Genomic DNA, 18,534 nt, shown 5'->3' with positions numbered 1-18,534 from the left:
CTAGAAAAAAATACATTCTGATTTTTTGAAACTATACATATGTACGTTATTCCTTAAAAAATCTACATATAAGTTATATAAAACTAAATGATATATATATTTTCAACCGACTGGTGCAAAAATAAATATATTATATAGTGTCTCTTTACATGTGTTGAGTAAAAAACATGATAATTGTAATTTTGAATAAGATTTCAACTAATAAAAAAGAATTTATTAGTATTAGGGCCGGGCCTCAACTGTTATTATATAGCAACATAAGATAAGTAGCAAAAAAAAACAATTATTTTTTCACTTAATCAATAATTTTAAATTTTTAGATTTAATCAATACCAAAAATTACCAAGCGTAGATAAATGTTTCAACTGCATGCGTGCGAAAAACCAATAGTATATAATATTCTTGACATTATAAATATTATGTATATACCATATTAATTTATGTATCTGAGGTTGGTATCAATGAATTGGGACGACGAATGAGATATTGAAAGAATATCCTTTGATCTTGCAACGAGGAATGCTGGGAGCTTTATTATCATAATTATTTAATATTTGCGATTGATATTTTTAATTAGTTGCATCATCAAATTAAATACCTTACGCTAACAATATCGTGTGCACATAAATAATAAACTTTGGATCACTTATATTTTACAATGGAATTTAATAATATTAACTAAAATTGAAAATTATATATATAGCATAAAGAAATTATTTCAAATTTCGAATTAAAAAAGATAAATTCTTCTAATCACACAATTAACCAATTTTCACTGGAGTTTTCAAATTCAACAAGGCATGTGGTTAATTACATCCCAAGTCCTATCAACATTATGATAAATGCTTGCCAATGATGAAGGGAATCCTCCCGCCTATAAATTTTTTTTTTTTGACAAAAACTCCTATGAGACGGTTTCAAGGGTCATTTTTTTGAGAATAGTCTCTTATATGGGTTATCCATTAAAAAATATTATATTTATGCCAAAATTATTACTTATTATTATAAATATGGGTAGAGTTAACTCGTATCACGAATGAGATTGTCTCACAGGAGTGTTACTCTTTTTTTTCGATGAGTCTGTCATATAGTCTATAGAACTTACCTATTATGGTTTATTTGTCTATCGATGTAAAAACAAAACAAACAAACAAAAAAATCGTATTTTACAAACTAATTAATTAAAGTCTAAAGACAAAAAATAGATATATACCAATTTACAAGACTGATTTTACCTTTTTCCATGCTAATATAATTTTTAGGAAAAACTGCAATTTTTGTCATTTATGTTTGTTACTTTGCGATTTCGTTCCTCTATGTTTTTTTATTTCAGTTTTAGTCCTCCATGTTTCGATTTTTGGTAATTTCAGTCCTTTTTATTCTAAAATGCTTACGTGGTACTTGACACGTCATCTCCACATTAGCATTGTATTAGTGTCACATCAAGCGTCACATCAGAAAAAAAACTAAAATTGCAAAAAAAATAAATATAGCGGACTAAAATTAAAATATAAAAATATAGAGTACCAAAATGTGACAAATATACAATTTTCCTTAATTTTTATACTGCGGATCTATATAGCAAGTGAGAAACTCCATTTTTTTATGGAAGAAAATTCATTTTATTAAAATATTATTTCTACGCGGAAACTATAAAAATAAAATAAAATAAAATATATTTAAAAAAAAAGTGAAATTAAAGAGCCGACAAGCTCGTAGGTGGGCATGAGACGTGAAGGAAGGTTCGCACCGCCGAATGATCGATCCGTCCAATGAAGCCTGTCAAAGGACAACTCCCCACGCGTCCAATACTTGTACTCTGACTTGTAAAAGAAGGAGATTATTATTTTATTTTATTTTTCTAAAGCTATTATTATTATTATTTTTCTAATGCAGGCCAATCAAAATCTTAAAACGGCCGTCCAATCAAAATTTTATATAAACTTAAACTCAGGTATACGTTTTACAACTTATTTTTTGGTAACGAAAAATTAACAAAAAAAGGGGAAAAAGGAAGATAAAATGAAAAAAATACAAAAACCGTAACATAGAAATACAAGATAGAAAATAATTTTGAAATAAATCGTTTTCGTATATTAATAATCATCAAAGGACGTTAGATATATATGATTTTACAAATGTGAAATTTAAGTAAATAAATAGCCATCGAGGAGGGGTCATACCGTCATAGTACCAAACATTTTCTAAAGCTTAATATAGTATTGAGAAAGAGATATATACATGAGCACACGCTTATTTTTTTTATTTATTTTCCCTCTAATTTCGAGCCCATTCAGGCTGAGTTCCATGTACTTGATGATATTGTTTTTTTAGAAAAAAATCAGGCAGATTTTGATTTGGATAAGAGAGTGAGGGCATCTCCGACGTTATGTTGGGGATCAAGGTGAAAAATATAATTCTAGCTACGGCATAGCATTATTTTAAATTTTGTTTTGTTTTTATTTTAAATAATATGTTTTTTTGTGTGTTTTATTTTACTAGTCTTCTATTAGTTATTGATTGTGCAATAGTATTTGATAAAAGAATATAAAACTTATTTCACCAGATAATTTAAAATTTATCGTTTTATAGTTATTATTTGATAGAAACTGAAATAATTAATATAAATATATTTTAAAATAAATATTTATTTTTCACAAAAAAATCTTTTAAAATTGTCTCACGGGTTAATTTTATGTGACCATAAAGTAATAATTTTTATACCAAAACGTATATATTACTTTTCAATTTTTATATGAATCAGGTTGACATGTCTCACGAATAAATATCCGTAATAAATGTTCGTTAAGACCGTATTAAGTAACACCTATTTTATTTTTTAGATGTGAAAATTATTAGCTTCTATTTTTTATATTTATGTCACGCTCGAATGATCAATTAATGCTAAAAATGTCAAATCTGATACTTTTTTCAAAACAAAATAATTAGCTCGATGTACGTATTAGACATATTGTTAATTCTGTATAATAAACCATAAGTCATACTAATAACTGGCATAATTATTGTCAAACGTATTATGTATCAAGCAAACTGCTAAATATAACAAACATGATCTTATGTATACAGCATAATAGGCCCTAAACTCTTTAGCCATTATGATAATTAAGTTGTACGTTAAAATTTTTGGCTAACTGGGTCAATAAATTTACTCTTAATAACGAGACAAGTACGCCAATTATTCAATTTAACGTAGAAAAACGATGACTAAATAATTATTAATGACGAATTTAGGATCATATATTATAAGAATTATATTATTTCATGTTTTTGTATGAAATTATTAACGTAAGCAAACGATACGGCTATATTGAAATACAGCAGAGTTTAGGGAAAATAAGTAAAGAATATGGTCATATACCTTATATAAGTTGGCCTAATTATGATTTTTGTTTTCTGACTGATCAAATTTTATTCATTTTACTTTTTATACGTTTTTAGTGTTTTTTCGACGGAATGTGTCACACGCTGCTACTATAGCCAATCACAAGTCAACACTAATGTGGGGAGAAAAAATTTAATTACGAAAAAAGGTGAAACTATTGGCTTAAGATTGAATTTGACCTAATGACTAAAATCACAAATAGACCAAAACCAAATTACATGATCAATGTTAATATGTTATGGTTTCCAAATATATATATATATATATATATATATATATATATATATTATAACGTGAATAGAAACTTTAACCTCCATATAACTTCTAATTAATCCAAAAAAATGTTTTTTACAAGGGGGAAAACAAATTATAATAAACAAAAACAGGGGCATAGATCAATTGATTTATTATATATATATATATATATTACAAGGGGGAAAACAAATTATAATAAACAAAAACAGGGGCATAGATCAATTGATTTATTATATATATATATATATATACACTGAATGAAAAATATTACGATATAATACCAATTTTTTTTAATAAACAAAAAATATCAATTTTTTTAAAAATAAAGTAAAATTTCAAATAAGAGCAGTATAAATGTAATTATAGATCATAATAATTTTATAATTAAATTTTTTTAAAGAGTAATGTTACATGTACAACAAAACTTGTACAACAATTTTTACATCATATAAAATTCAATACAAAAATTTAATTGATCAAATCTCATGATACATTGAATTCAAAATATCACGATATAATAGCAAAATATCACAACATAATTGTTGTAAATATCGTTGTACGATATATTGGTTGCATCTTTAGCATTATTTTTTTGAAATTAATGATCAAACTATCCAAATAGCACATTTTAATTATCTTCAAAGTATGAATTTTATTGTTCGCAGCATGCGTTTGATATTTCAGTTCAACGGGTGGTAATCATATAATTCAAATTTTTTAAATTATACGACAATTCAAACGTCACGTTTGATTGCTCTACTGAACGTAGACAATTATCGCATTTCAATCGAAATGGATGAATATATCTTTCTTAAAATCTATATTTACGTCACGTTTCGATTGCTTTGCTTAACGCAGACAATAGTCGCAACTCAACCTAATACATTGATATATATTAAAATTTATTAATATAGAATAAATAAAAGCGAGAGTAGTACATGGGGAAAAAAAGGGCTTGGGGTTGATTTAGAAACACGAGTTGACTCGGTTATATATATACAGATACGCTGACGATACAAAGTTTAAACGACGACAAATCAAAGTTCCCATTCACATGAATCCCTGTGAGTCGTCTCCTTAAATCTCTCCCCATCATTCACACACCAACAAAACAACACCCAGGAAGGATTCGATTCATTCTTAATCTTCCACCCCTCGCCTTTTCTATCCCTTCCATGATCTTCTTTCTCACACACCTTTGTTCCATTATTTCCGTCGTTTTCTCTCCGCGAAATGTCAAGCGGCGGAGCCACCATTAATTCTTCCACCGCCAGCAGCCCTATTCACGGCGGAGCCACCTTCGCCCACCACCGCCGCCGCGTCCCTGATTCGATGAACGATCAGGAGAAGGACAAGCCCTCCGACGCGGTGCAGGTTTCCTTAGAGCATTCGAAAAGCGACATAGATACAGAAGCATTGTTTAATAATGGCTACGGCAGTTTGCACCATCACCACCCGGCGGTCAGGTACTTCCTGGCGCGGAGGAGGCTGCCGGAGAAATGGGTTTTGCGATTGGAAGAATGGGTTGTTTCCGTTTGGGGAGCTTTGGGTTCTTTGACGAAGAGGAAGCATTTGGGCCGTGTCGTTTTCGTGTTGCTTTTGATGACGGCGATGGTGTCGGCGTTCTTGAAGTTTTCTATCCTGATGGTCGGCGGCGGCGGTGGCGGAACGGCGGCGGACATCGCCAGAAATTTCGTGAGGCCGAATTTGAGGAGCGAATATTCATCTAATGCTCAGAAGGAGTTGTTTGGGTCGGAGTCATCGAGTTCCGCCGGCCAGAAACGGAAGATGAAGGAGTTTCCGGTGAGTTACCCGAATATTGTCTCATTTATTAATGGAAATTAATCTGAGAAAATATATATATTTTTTTAATATCTAGATTCTGGATTTTTTTTTATTCTTCACCGAAATTAAATTTTAGATTTTTAATTGGAATGGAGTCATTGGATTTTTCAGTTTCTGATTTTCCAAGATTCATCTGTATCTTCTGTTACTAAATATATCCAACATCTGCCGTTTACTGAAATTTTAGTTCCTACAAAATTTTCAGAAACTTTCTTTTTTACATGGCAGTTATTTTGCGAGTAATATTTTAGTATTAAATTTAAAATTAGTTATTTCTATACATTACCTTAAATTCAACGAATGTTTGGAATATTATCAGTTGTTTTCTGACCCACGAGATGTTAGTGGGTGGCAACCATACGAGCGTTGGAATTTTCCTCATTTTTCCTTTGACCACAATTACATTTCATTTACCTTATATTATAATAATGGTGCATTAATTACCGTTGGGCATTTACACCCCTTATTTTCCTTTAATTTAAAAAACGGAAAAATACAAAATAAACAGCTTTTCAACTATAATATAGTACCCTTTCCCCACCTTGTGATTATTTTCCTGAATTTTCTAATAAAAATTTTTTTTTTCCTCATAAAATTTTATTGCTATTGTTGTACGGAAGAAACTTTGGAGTTGTGCAATCTTTTCCAGTAGTGATATGTTAGTGTGCCACGTCTTTTCGAAAAATGAAACTATCAAAAGCCACTATATATTGTCTTCAACCGGGGCTTGTGCACATTTACTTGGATTTTGTTGCAATTTTTTTGTAATTTTTTTCACCGGTAAATGGAAATTTCTAATATCATAAATTCTATGGATACATTCCCTCTAACATTGTTATGTATTGTTCATTTCTGGGCCTTTATTTCCTAAAATCTGATCATTATGTCCCACCACATGAGATATATTCATTAGTAATCAGGCACTGGAAGAAGGAAGAGAACTTGTTTTCCTGCTCTTATGTCTACATGTTCTTTTATGGCAGGTACCAGAAATATGGACGAAACCGAATAGCGACAACTTTTATCAGTGCATTTCGCGACCAAGAAATCGTATAAGTAAGTCGAATCTCGCCCACTGATATGTATATCGAATGATGCAGCAAACTCTTTTCTCTTCTGATGATCATTGTGTTATATATCCATGCAGAGATAGGAGCTGCCACGAACGGCTACATTTTGGTTCATGCCAATGGAGGATTGAATCAAATGAGGACAGGGGTAAGTTTTAACTTCTATCTTACATACCTTTTAGCCCATAGACGAGCTTTGTTCGACTTTGAATTCCAATTTCTTTCGTCACAGATATGTGATATGGTTGCAGTGGCAAAGATAATGAATGCCACACTTGTGTTACCTTCCCTTGATCATGAAAGTTTTTGGACAGATCCTAGGTATGATTCTTCATTACCGAATATTTTCGCTCTTTTTCGTTTGTTTCCATCTGTGTTCTAAGCTTATGCTATCATCTCCACAGTGGTTTTAAGGATATTTTTGATTGGAGACGGTTCATCGAAGTACTAAGCGACGATATTGACATAGTTGAGAAGTTGCCAGAACGATTTGCTAGAGTGAATCCTGTTAACAAAGCACCTATTTCTTGGTCTAAGGTACATATGACTTGAAGAATAGAACACAAATACATAAGGTCATAAACTTTCGTTGAGTTCCATCTAACGGTGGAGGATTGTCATATATACAGGCTAGTTACTACAGAAAAGACATTCTTCCTCTGCTAAAGAAACACAAGGTGATCAAGTTTACACATACAGACTCACGGCTTGCAAATAACGGCCTTGCCGCGTCTATCCAGAGGCTAAGGTGTCGAGCAAACTATGAGGCCCTTCGCTACACTCCTGAGATTGAGGATCTTGGAAAGAAACTCGTGGATAGACTTAGAGATGAGGGTGAACCCTTTATTGCCCTGCACCTGAGGTGATAGTTTCACCAATTTTTCTAGCAGAAGTTTGAATAATTTTTTTGATTTTCAACTAAACTTTATATGTATCTCAATTTTCCTCAGATATGAGAAAGATATGTTAGCATTCACAGGTTGCAGCAACAATTTGACTGCATCTGAGGCCGAGGAGCTTCGTATAATGAGGTACAATGTGAAGCACTGGAAAGAGAAAGAAATCGACCCCAATGAAAAGAGACTTCAAGGGGGGTGCCCTATGTCTCCTAGGGAGGCTGCGCTGTTTCTCAAGGCAATGGGGTATCCTTCTTCGACGAGAATATACATCGTGGCTGGAGAAATTTATGGTAACAGCAGCATGGATGCATTTCGGGCAGAATACCCAAATGTTTTCTTTCACTCGACTCTTGCAACAGAAGAAGAGTTGGAGCCCTTTGTAAACTATCAGAATCGCCTTGCTGCCCTAGACTACATTATAGCCTTAGAAAGTGATGTTTTTGTTTACACATATGATGGGAATATGGCAAAGGCGGTGCAGGGGCACAGGAGATTCGAAGGGTTTAGGAAGACTATAAATCCCGACAGGTAACTTAATCAACTGTGAATTCCATTTACCTTTGTCTGCCCATGGCAATTTCTCTTGTTCACCTATGGTACTGCATAAACAATACCGTTTAGATTGTTGTACGGCATAAATTATTTGAACTATACAGTAGCTCTAACTTTCGGCGCTACAAATGCTCAGTCTTGTAATTAGCATTAGAAGTAATACAGCATATTTGATTTTCCATAATTAGCGGAATTGGATATGGAAAAGCAGCAATTGTGGTTATTGATAGAATAGCTGCCTATAGGCTACATGATTCTTATATGCTTAAAACTTTGAGTTTTAGCGTTACCAATAGCGATAACTTTTGACATTACGAAAGCCTTTCGGTCTTACCCTACTACCCTCTTTGTATTTATGTTCTGAATCAAACCTGAGCTCTTGTATCTTTTGCTTTGCAGGTTAAATTTTGTTAGATTGATAGATTTGTTGGATAGGGGCTCAATTTCTTGGGAGCATTTCACATCAGAGGTCAAGAACTTACACACCAACAGAGTTGGAGCACCATACGAAAGAAAATTAGGAGAATTGCCTAGACTAGAGGAGAACTTCTATGCGAACCCTTTTCCTGGTTGTGTTTGTAATAAAACTCAGGAGCAGATTAAACATCAGCAACTTGATCGAAGACCTGGTCTGAGAGTTGCTTCACAACGTTAGGCTTCTCTCCTTTAGCTAGCATTTTTTCGACACCAAATACTGTAAAGTACACGAAGAGATACATACAGGTGTGGCAAGAAACTAGACGTCCACCAGCCTTTGAGAAAATTAGCAAGAAATGGGATCACAAAGGTACAGGTGAAAATTGGTCCTTGTGTGTATAATCAATGAAGTATCAAGGTTTTAAGAGCTCAAAAAGTGGTTAGATTTCAGGAAAGCACACACAGAAGAGCAGAAACAGTGCATTCTTGCTACAATGAAGTACAGATTTTTTTATTTCTTGGTTCAGATTTACAGAATGTAACAACTCGCAATTTTGCAATGAATTATTCTTTCTTTTACTTCTTCTGCATGTTTGTACAGCTTTCTGTTGTGAGATTTTATTAGCAAAGGAGAATCACCTTGAAGGGACAATAATAATCGGAAGAACAAGTCAATTTCATAATTTTACTGGAGAAATCTGCAAGATTATACTCGAACAAACATTAGAACTATCCATTCATTTACCAAGTTGAAGCTGTATTCTAATGATCACAACACAGTAAAAACTTACCACATAATGATTGATCACTAAATTACAACACAACACTAAATCAACACATTCCAAGCACAAAAAAACAAGGAAAATATACAAACAAAAAGCATCTCAACCAATCTGTAAGTTAAACACTTACTTTATACCATCCTCTACAGCCTTGTCTGCAGAAACACTGAACTTTTTGTACTCAGATTCCTCGAGTTGGACATCATACTCCTCCGGCGCCACAGGCCGCCTTTTCCCAAGAATGGTCCACACAGACAAAACAAAGAAAGCACCGAGCGCTCCAAATCCAGTGCCAAGAATTAGGGCAGTAAGTATCTTTAAGGCACAATCGTTTCTTCTTGAAGCTCTCACCTCTTCTCCCTTGTGCACTAACTTGTTTGGATCCACTGGTTCTGAATGCATCCCATAAGGTACGGTTCTCGACTCAAAACTTAACAAATAAATGTTACATGTCTGAGATGAATTCCCATTTAAAGAGCTTAATCCAACTGACACATCCATCCCTCGCCACATTTTTGACAAGTTTATTGAGTAAATGAGCAATGGTTCGACTGGCCTATAGGCACCCAATTTACTCAACCTAACTTCAAATCTTTCAGAACTGGCTTCATAATCAATCCAAGCTTGTAACTTTTCTCCACTATTCAGCTCCAAATGAAACGATGAAACATTACTCACCTTAACGGACACCAGACTATCAACATCAACCCCTACGTGATTACCATTCACATCCCCGTACTTCTCATCCTTAAAGGTATCAAATTCTATAGCAAGGAACTGATGTTTCCTTTCATCAAAAGGATTCAAAAGAAATCCACCAGGAACCATATAAAAAGCCAATCCATTCCCGTTTTCCCCAGGGATAGAAAACACAAAATACACGGAAAAAGAAACCTTCTTCCTCAAGCCCAAATCTACAAGATTAATGGAATTCTTTAGTACAATCCTCCCCCCACCAGTAACCCCTGAACCAGAAATCTGAACTGACGAACTACCATTATCAACCTTAGCATCACCATACAGAACAAGCTGTGAAGTAAAGTTGGAATCTTTACCAAAATTCTTGAAAGAAAACGATCCATTCGATTCTGCAGACAAGGCTTTCAAGCAAAAATACAGTAACAAGAAAGCCATCAAGTCCCTTGACGATGAGAACGAAGCCATTGTGGATCTGACCATGTTCCTCAGCTACAGCTCGAGCTTGTCCCGTCTCACAAGGTTTTCTTGAGAAGGAAGAACCCGTGAAGTATAAAAAAGATCAATTTTTCTTCTACTTTTTTCGGGTTTTGAGCGAAGAGAGAGATGTAAATTGCAAAAAATCTTGGGGAAATGAGTAAAGTATATAGATTGAACTTGGAGGTTGTGAAAATTAAATAAGTTTTGCTTTGTTTATGTACCCACTCTCTCTCTTTACAGTAAACACCCGAACAAAGCAACATAGTATAACTAGCATGATCTCCTTTTGCTCACAGTATTGGTCCGTAGCTTGCCCCCGTCAAATAATAATATTACCATCATTTATTATCAGCTTCTGTATAATATGAAACTTTGTCAGCTTTATAATTTTAGTAATATAAATAAAGTTGGCCTCCATATGAAATGGAAAAAAACAAGATTCCTCTGTTCTACAACTTTGCATTGTGCACCAATCTTTTTTTTTGAATAAATCCTATATAAAATAGTTTGCTTAAACAAAAAATCGATTTATACCCACAACTAACTAACGTGTAGCGCAGATCAAAGGTAAAAAAGAGAAGGATAATTAATGTCCGCGTGCCAGTTTTGTCTTGTTGACTCATATATACAACGGTCCAGTGCCCGATGTATACATACACTTGATTTGTATGTATAGGAGTTCCATTTATATCCATATGGTCACAAAACATACAGACAGAAAAGCACACAGTATGGACTATGGATATTATAGAGATGACAGCACGATGTGTGGACCTGTTTGAGGAAGAGGACGACTCGGGATACTTTTATTTTTTAAAAAAGAAAAAAAAAAGAAAGAAAAGGAAACCCTTTGGTTTTCTTGATCATGTGCGGGAAGGACCAGTGGAGGGGTCAAAATCAAAATACTAATATTAAGATTTGGCCTGATTTTATTAAAATAAAATATTTTGGTGTGTAAAATTGGATGATAGCGTCATAAAACTGGTTTGCTTGAACAATTGAATTTGTCTGTCTACACAATTCTAGCTTTAATTTGTCTAGAATATAGGGAGGACCTCCGATATGAAAATTTTACCAAATTAGTTTCTATTCTAATTGTGTCAACCCGTCTTCAAAATCCCCTAAAAAATATTTATTTTGGACAGTAAACTGTAACTTTATTAATGAATGAGAAATATTAGTTATTACAAGATTGGACAAGATACTTAAACTTTATTAATGAAGAGAAATATTAGTTCAAGCAACAAACTGTAATTTTATTAATGAAGAGAAATATTAATTATTACAAGATTAATCACTCAACTAAGAAAATTTTCAGGCTTCCAGCAAAAAAATGCAAGAGATGAACAAGCAAAACTCGTCAAAGAGTGAGCCACAACATTGACAGATCTCCAAACATAAAAAAACGAAACTATATCTAGGTCCGATAACAAAGTTTTAATCTACGAGGCACATAGACTCACGTACCTTAGATTAGTGGCTGACTACTACTTGCACTATCACTAGTAAATTAAGGCAATAAACAGCTGCATGAAGTTTTTTATCTTGAATTAACTTGAAACCTTCTTTAATAGATATCAACTCTCCAAGAACGACTGATCCGAGCATCAATATAGATTTTCCAATATCGTCACCGGTTGCCCCTTTATCTTGAACTAGCTCGAGCCTCGAAGCCTTCTTTAATTAGAACAATATACTCTTTATTTTTTTAAAAAAAATCCAGTATATTTCAGCCATGTGCTAAAAAATATTCAAGAACATTTATCCATAAGAGGTTTTATGTCTGATTTTTAAAATTACATGATTTTAAATGTATTTATTTTCGTATAAGAGGTTTTCTGTAGTTTTGGATTTTTTTGCCTCACAATTTTAACTTTTGAAAAACTCCAAATTTTACCACTTTCATTTCCATATATTCTAAATTTCAATTCCAATTCCAATTTCAAATTTTATTTTTCATACATCTAAACAATGATTTCAATTTTCATTCATAAAATAAAATGAAGAAATTATTTTAGCCTTCTGTCACATGCTCATTGATCGGTTAGATTATCTTGACAAACATTACAATGATAATCATAATTCCATCACCAAAAGCATTCAATGTTGTGCATATGATATTTTATAAGAGTGGAAATTGGTCGCCATCCCCCCTCCACCCATGACCCACTCACAGTTGCTTCAACTTATAAGTGTAAACGTTTGGAGAATATATTTTTCATATATTTAGAGTTGAAATATCGAGCTAAAATACCGACTTTCGGCATATCGTACCAAATTTTTTTTGAAATATAGACATTTTTTTGGTATATTTAATTTTTTTTTTGGTATCTATATGGTACCAATATAGATTTTTTTCATATCAACATTTCAGAATTTCGATATCGGTACCGGTATAAATTTTTTTCATGCCAATATTTTTTATACGGTATACCAAAAACCCACCCCTACATATATTCAGAAATAAAGATACAATGTATATTTATATACAATCTCACGAGATAGAGATAAGGAAATAAATAAATACAAAGATACAAAAGATATACACAATATTTAGAAAGATATATTTTCAATAGGCCCCTCAAGATGGTGGATGCGGAGAGACACCTATCTTGGAACAAAGAAGGCGAAGACGTGAACTAGCAAGAGGCTTGGTCAGGGCATCAGAAAGAAGGCGAAGACGTGAACTAGCAAGAGGCTTGGTCAGGGCATCAGCAAGCTGGTCAGAGGAGGATACATGAGAGACACGAATTTTACCTCGTTGAACCAGCTCACGAACAAATAGTCCAGAGCAATATGCTTCATTCGAGAGTGAAAAACTGGATTAGCATAGAGATAAGTAGCCCCAACATTATCACAATATATTGAGGCTGGAGATGAGACAGTTGTAAGGCCGAGTTCATCAAGCAGCGAACGAACCCATTGTAGTTCCGCAGCAGTGGAAGCAATTGCACGATATTCAGCCTTAGTAGAAGAACGAACAACAGAACCCTGCTTACGTGAGCACCATGAGACAGGATTGGGACCCAGAAAAACAATATACGCACCAGTAGAGGTGCGATCATCAACATCACCCGCCCAGTCAGCATCACAAAATGCGTGAAGAGATGGTGAGTTGTGGCAGCGAAGCATTAGACAATATGAGCAAGTGTCATTAAGATAGCGAAGAAGACGTTTGGCCGCCCCCCAATGTAGAGAAGAGGGAGCATGCATGAATTGTGATAGCTTATTAACTGCAAAGGCAATATCCGGACGAGTAAAGGAGAGATACTGAAACTACCAATGATCTGACGATATAGGGTAGCATCAGCAGGAGGCGAGCCATCCAAGAGGTGCAGAGGAGAAGTTGTGACAAGAGACGTGGAGACGGGCTTCGAATCAGCCATGTTTGTCGTCGGAAAAAATATATATATTGGAAGAGGAGGGGCGGCGGCTTCGGCTTGGTAGGGCTAGGGTTTAGTGGCGTAGGCCGGGAGCTTTGATATCATGTAGAAACGTTTGGGGAATATATTTTTCATATATTCAGAAAGAAAGATACAATGCATATTTATATACAATCTCACGAGATAGATATAAGGAAATAAATAAATAAAAAGATACAAAAGATATACATGTTGAAAAATATATTATTATTATGTTGAATATTGAATATTGAATGTTGAATATTGAGTTGTAAAATGTGGAAAATTAGTGTGTGATGATGTAGATGATGATGTTTTAATTTTTGGACTAATCTCAAATGTGGATCTATAAATAGGTCTTCATTTGTGATGAAAAATACAATTGAAGTTGAGAGAAAAATATTATAAAGTGTAGAGTTTGATATATTTTGAGTTTTGGAATATTTACTTTTTACCGTAAATTTTTACTTTTTCACAACACGTTATCAGCACGATCGCTCGAAGGTTCTCTATATTTTCCGACGATCCAAAATACAAGAAGAAGTCAAAAATATTCAACAAGTAAGAATAATTATTTTATTGTTTATTGTGTATATATTTAATATATATTATCATGTTATGAAAAAAAATTAGTTTTTAAAAACTTGTTATAAATCCTGGGAGGATGTTAAGACGACATCCCACACTCCCGGTAAGGGATACGACAAGTATAAAAGCCTCTAAGGTTTTTAAACAATAACGTGATATGATATATGTATATATACTAACTATATCAATATATAATTTCATGTTATTATATAAGAGGTTGTCTAGGACACTGACCTTATAATAACGTGATATGATATATATTTTATTGCGTATATTTAATTATGATTATCATTATACGCATCACATGATTATCACGAATTTTTATTCAACACATAATCATTTTTTTCTTACCCTCAACGGTCACAAACGGTCATAAACGGCTAGTTTTTTGCCTATAAATATGTTCACTCAAACTCATTTTCAATCACACCAAAATTCATTCTTCATCTCAAAACATTCTCCTCGGTTTTTTTCGAAAAAGAAGATGGAGTTTTTGGCTTTTCTAAGGATATTTTTCATAACGACTATGATCATCATGTTCACGAGTTTTGTACTCACCAGCGATTTTCCACCACCTATTTTTTCTCTATTTGTATACGCACTTGTAATCTTCGTTTATCCATTATTTTGTATTGTCATATTAATGGAAATTAACTAATAAAATGTATTGTTATTTTTCTAGTACCACCATGTCAAATTTGGCAAAGATTGAATTCGTTGCGCTCGATATCACTGGAAAGAATTATATGCCATGGACTCTCGATGTAGAAATGCATCTTGAGTCATTGGGTCTAAGTGATACCATCAAAGAAATTAATATATCAACCTCACAAGATAAAGCAAAGGCAATGATTTTCTTACGCCGACATCTTGATGAAGGGTTGAAATGTGAGTATCTCACAGAAAAAGACCCAATGATTTTATGGAAAGGGTTGAAAGAAAGATTTGAGCATATAAGGGAAGTGATACTTCCGACCGCCCGTGATGAATGGAATTCGTTGAGAATCCAAGACTTTAAAAAAGTCAGTGAATATAATTCTGCAATGTATCGAATAGTCTCACAATTAAAATTCTGTGGACTTGAAGTCACAGAGATGGAAATGCTTGAGAAAATATTTTCCACTTTTCACGCATCAAATATAACTCTACAGCAACAATATAGAGTACGTGGTTTTACGAGATATTCCGAACTCATTGCATGCCTTCTTGTGGCGGAAAAGAACAACGAATTGTTAATAAGAAATCATCAATCCCGACCCACTGGATCAACGGCATTTCCTGAAACAAATGTCGTAATGAAAAATGAAAATCAAAATCAAAGGCATAGACCAGATTTTGGTCGTGGACGAGGTCGAGGACGTGGGCGTGGACGTGGACGTGGACGTAAAAATGATCGCGGTCATGGTCGCGGCCGTGGATATGAAAATAATAGAGATAGTTACTTCAATAACTCATCTCAAAAGAACGTCGCGAACCACCCACCAAAAAGGCAGCATGAAAACCCGAGTGAAAATGAAAATCACTCAAAAAGATCTGAGAGTGTTTGTTATAGATGTGGCACTCCAGGACATTGGTCACATATTTGTCGAACCCCTGAGCATCTATGTAAGCTTTATAAAGAATCGACAAAAGGGAAAGGAAAAGAGACCAATTTTGTTAAAAATAGTGACCATTTAATTGGCTCAACTAGTTTCAATGCTGCGGATTTTTTGAATGATTTCGAAGACATTGATTAAAAGATTGGTGGGACTATATTGTAACAAATTTGTATTTTTAATGCATTCTTGTATTATAAAGCATGTTATATTTTGCATTTGTATTGTACTTAATTTTTCTTTATTGCATTTTTTTGTGAAGTTTGATATGGAAAATGCTATGAGCAAACATGGAAATAATATCATGGAAATTTGCATACCAGATAGTGGTACAACACACATTATTCTGCGAGATGAAAGATATTTCTTGGAAATAAAACCAACAAAAACAATGGTGAATACCATATCAGGTCCTGTAGACTTGATTGAAGGTTGTGGAAAAGCACATTTTTTGTTACCTAATGGTACAAAATTTCTGATAAATGATGCTTTATATTCACCACAATCGAAAAGAAATTTGTTGAGTTTTAATGACATATACTCTCATGGGTATGATACTGAGACGATAACTGATGGAAATCAGAAATATATGTGTCTTACCATATATAAATCAGGAAAGAAATATGTGGTTGAAAAATTATCAATGCTCCCTACTAGATTGCATTATACACATGTAAGGCCAATCGAATCAAATATGGTGGTTAATAGTTCTTCAATATTAACAAATTGACATGATCGATTGAGACATCCTGGTTCAATAATGATGCGAAGAATTATTGAAAATACGCATGGTCATCCATTGAAAGACCAGAAGATCTTTCAGAATAATAAGTTTCAATGTAAAGCATGTTCTCTTGGAAAACTTATTATAAGACCATCACCAGCTAAAATCCAAACAGAATCACCCATATTTCTTGAACGCATTCAGGGTGATATTTGTGGGCCAATTCATCCACCATGTGGACCATTTCGATATTTTATGGTATTGATCGATGCTTCTAGCAGATGGTCACATGTATGCTTATTGTCAACTCGAAATGTGGCATTTGCAAGATTAATGGCTCAAATAATAAAATTGCGGAATCAATTTCCAGATTATACAATCAAGAAAATAAGACTTGATAATGCTGGAGAATTTACATCCCAGACTTTCAATGATTATTGTATGTCAATGGGAATCACTGTTGAACATCATGTAGCTCATGTTCATACGCAAAATGGATTAGCTGAATCATTGATTAAACGTCTACAACTGATTGCTAGACCAATGATTATGAAAACAAAACTCCCTATTTCTATATGGGGACATGCAATTTTACATGCTGCGGCATTAATTCGCATCAGACCAAGTGCATATCATAAATTCTTCCCATTGCAACTTGCATTTGGTAAAGAACCAAATATCTCTCATCTGAGAATTTTTGGATGTATGGTGTATGTGCCTATTGCACCACCTCAACGATCAAAAATGGGTCCTCAAAGAAAAATCGGTATTTATATCGGTTATGATAGTCCATCAATCATTAAATATCTTGAGCCTCAGACAGGCGATGTGTTTACAGCACGCTTTGCTGATTGTCATTTTAATGAAGAAATCTTCCCAGTGTTAGGGGGAGAAAAGAAACACATCGAAAAAGAAATCACATGGTATATACCATCATTGATACATTTGGATCCAAGGACCAAACAATGTGAGAAAGATGTACAGCAAATTGTGCACATGCAAAGAATTGCAAATCAAATGCCAGATGCATTTGCAGACACAAAAGGGGTAACAAAATCATATATACATGCTGTAAATGCCCCTGCTCGAATTGAAATTCCAAAGAAACAAATTGAAGACACTCATGATGTCATAAAACGCTTGAAGCGTGGAAGACCAGTCGGTTCCAAGGATAAAAATCCTCGGAAAAGAAAAGGCATAGAGAAACACGACGATCATAAAATAGAAAATGGTGTTCCAGAAGAATCACCTGATGATGAAAATATTCTGTCAGAACCACAAACTGACGAGAATCGTGAAATCTCTATCAATTATATTAATACTGGAAAAATATGGAACCGAAAAGACATAGAAGATATTGATGAGATATTTTCTTATAATGTGGCTTGTGACATCGTAAATGAAAATGAGGATCATGAACCAAAATCTTTTGGTGAATGTAAAACTCGTCATGATTGGGTCAAATGGAAAGATGTCATCCAGGTTGAATTGGATTCGCTGAATAAACGTAATGTTTTTGGACCTATAGTCCTCACACCTGAAGGTGTAAAACCTGTTGGATACAAATGGGTTTTTATTCGAAAGCAAAATGAGAAAAATGAAATAGTCAGATATAAAGCTAGACTTGTTGCACAAGATTTTTCTCAAAGGCCTGGAATTGATTATGAAGAAACGTATTCTCCTGTTATGGATGCAATTACGTTTCGATATTTGATTAGTTTGGCAGTGTCTGAAAATTTGGAAATGTGTCTTATGGATGTTGTTACAGCTTACTTATACGGATCACTTGATAGTGATATATACATGAAAATCCCTGAAGGATTTAAG

At 33.7% G+C, this 18,534-nt stretch overlaps 2 protein-coding genes across 2 annotated transcripts; one reads left to right on the top strand and one right to left on the bottom strand.

Moving 5' to 3' along the window:
- Window positions 1-4,700: 4,700 nt before the first annotated feature.
- On the top strand, window positions 4,701-9,020 carry LOC140886462 (O-fucosyltransferase 19-like). Its single transcript, XM_073293045.1, has 8 exons — window positions 4,701-5,461; window positions 6,487-6,559; window positions 6,651-6,721; window positions 6,806-6,894; window positions 6,978-7,110; window positions 7,203-7,435; window positions 7,524-8,000; window positions 8,424-9,020. Exons 1-8 carry the CDS (start codon window positions 4,892-4,894, stop codon window positions 8,677-8,679), a joined length of 1,902 nt encoding a protein of 633 aa, XP_073149146.1. The 5' UTR covers window positions 4,701-4,891; the 3' UTR covers window positions 8,680-9,020.
- Window positions 9,021-9,128: 108 nt separating this feature from the next.
- Window positions 9,129-10,732, bottom strand: LOC140886463 (probable L-type lectin-domain containing receptor kinase S.7). Its single transcript, XM_073293046.1, has one exon. It carries the CDS (start codon window positions 10,400-10,402, stop codon window positions 9,350-9,352), a length of 1,053 nt encoding a protein of 350 aa, XP_073149147.1. The 5' UTR covers window positions 10,403-10,732; the 3' UTR covers window positions 9,129-9,349.
- Between the last annotated feature and the right edge of the window lie 7,802 nt (window positions 10,733-18,534).

Source organism: Henckelia pumila, chromosome 3 (genome assembly GCF_033568475.1).
Source record: "Henckelia pumila isolate YLH828 chromosome 3, ASM3356847v2, whole genome shotgun sequence".
NCBI classification, from domain to species: Eukaryota; Viridiplantae; Streptophyta; class Magnoliopsida; order Lamiales; family Gesneriaceae; genus Henckelia; species Henckelia pumila.
The sequence above is the reverse complement of the archived record's forward strand: the minus strand, read 5'-3'. Positions and strand labels throughout refer to the sequence as shown.

Coding starts and splice junctions, on each gene's coding strand:
- LOC140886463 (XM_073293046.1), bottom strand. CDS start 10,402: ATGGTCAGATCCACAATGGCTTCGTTCTCATCGTCAAGGGACTTGATG.
- LOC140886462 (XM_073293045.1), top strand. CDS start 4,892: ATGTCAAGCGGCGGAGCCACCATTAATTCTTCCACCGCCAGCAGCCCT. Junction 6,722..6,805: donor TGAATCAAATGAGGACAGGG/GTAAGTTTTAAC, acceptor CTTTCGTCACAG/ATATGTGATATGGTTGCAGT. Junction 8,001..8,423: donor AAGACTATAAATCCCGACAG/GTAACTTAATCA, acceptor TTTGCTTTGCAG/GTTAAATTTTGTTAGATTGA.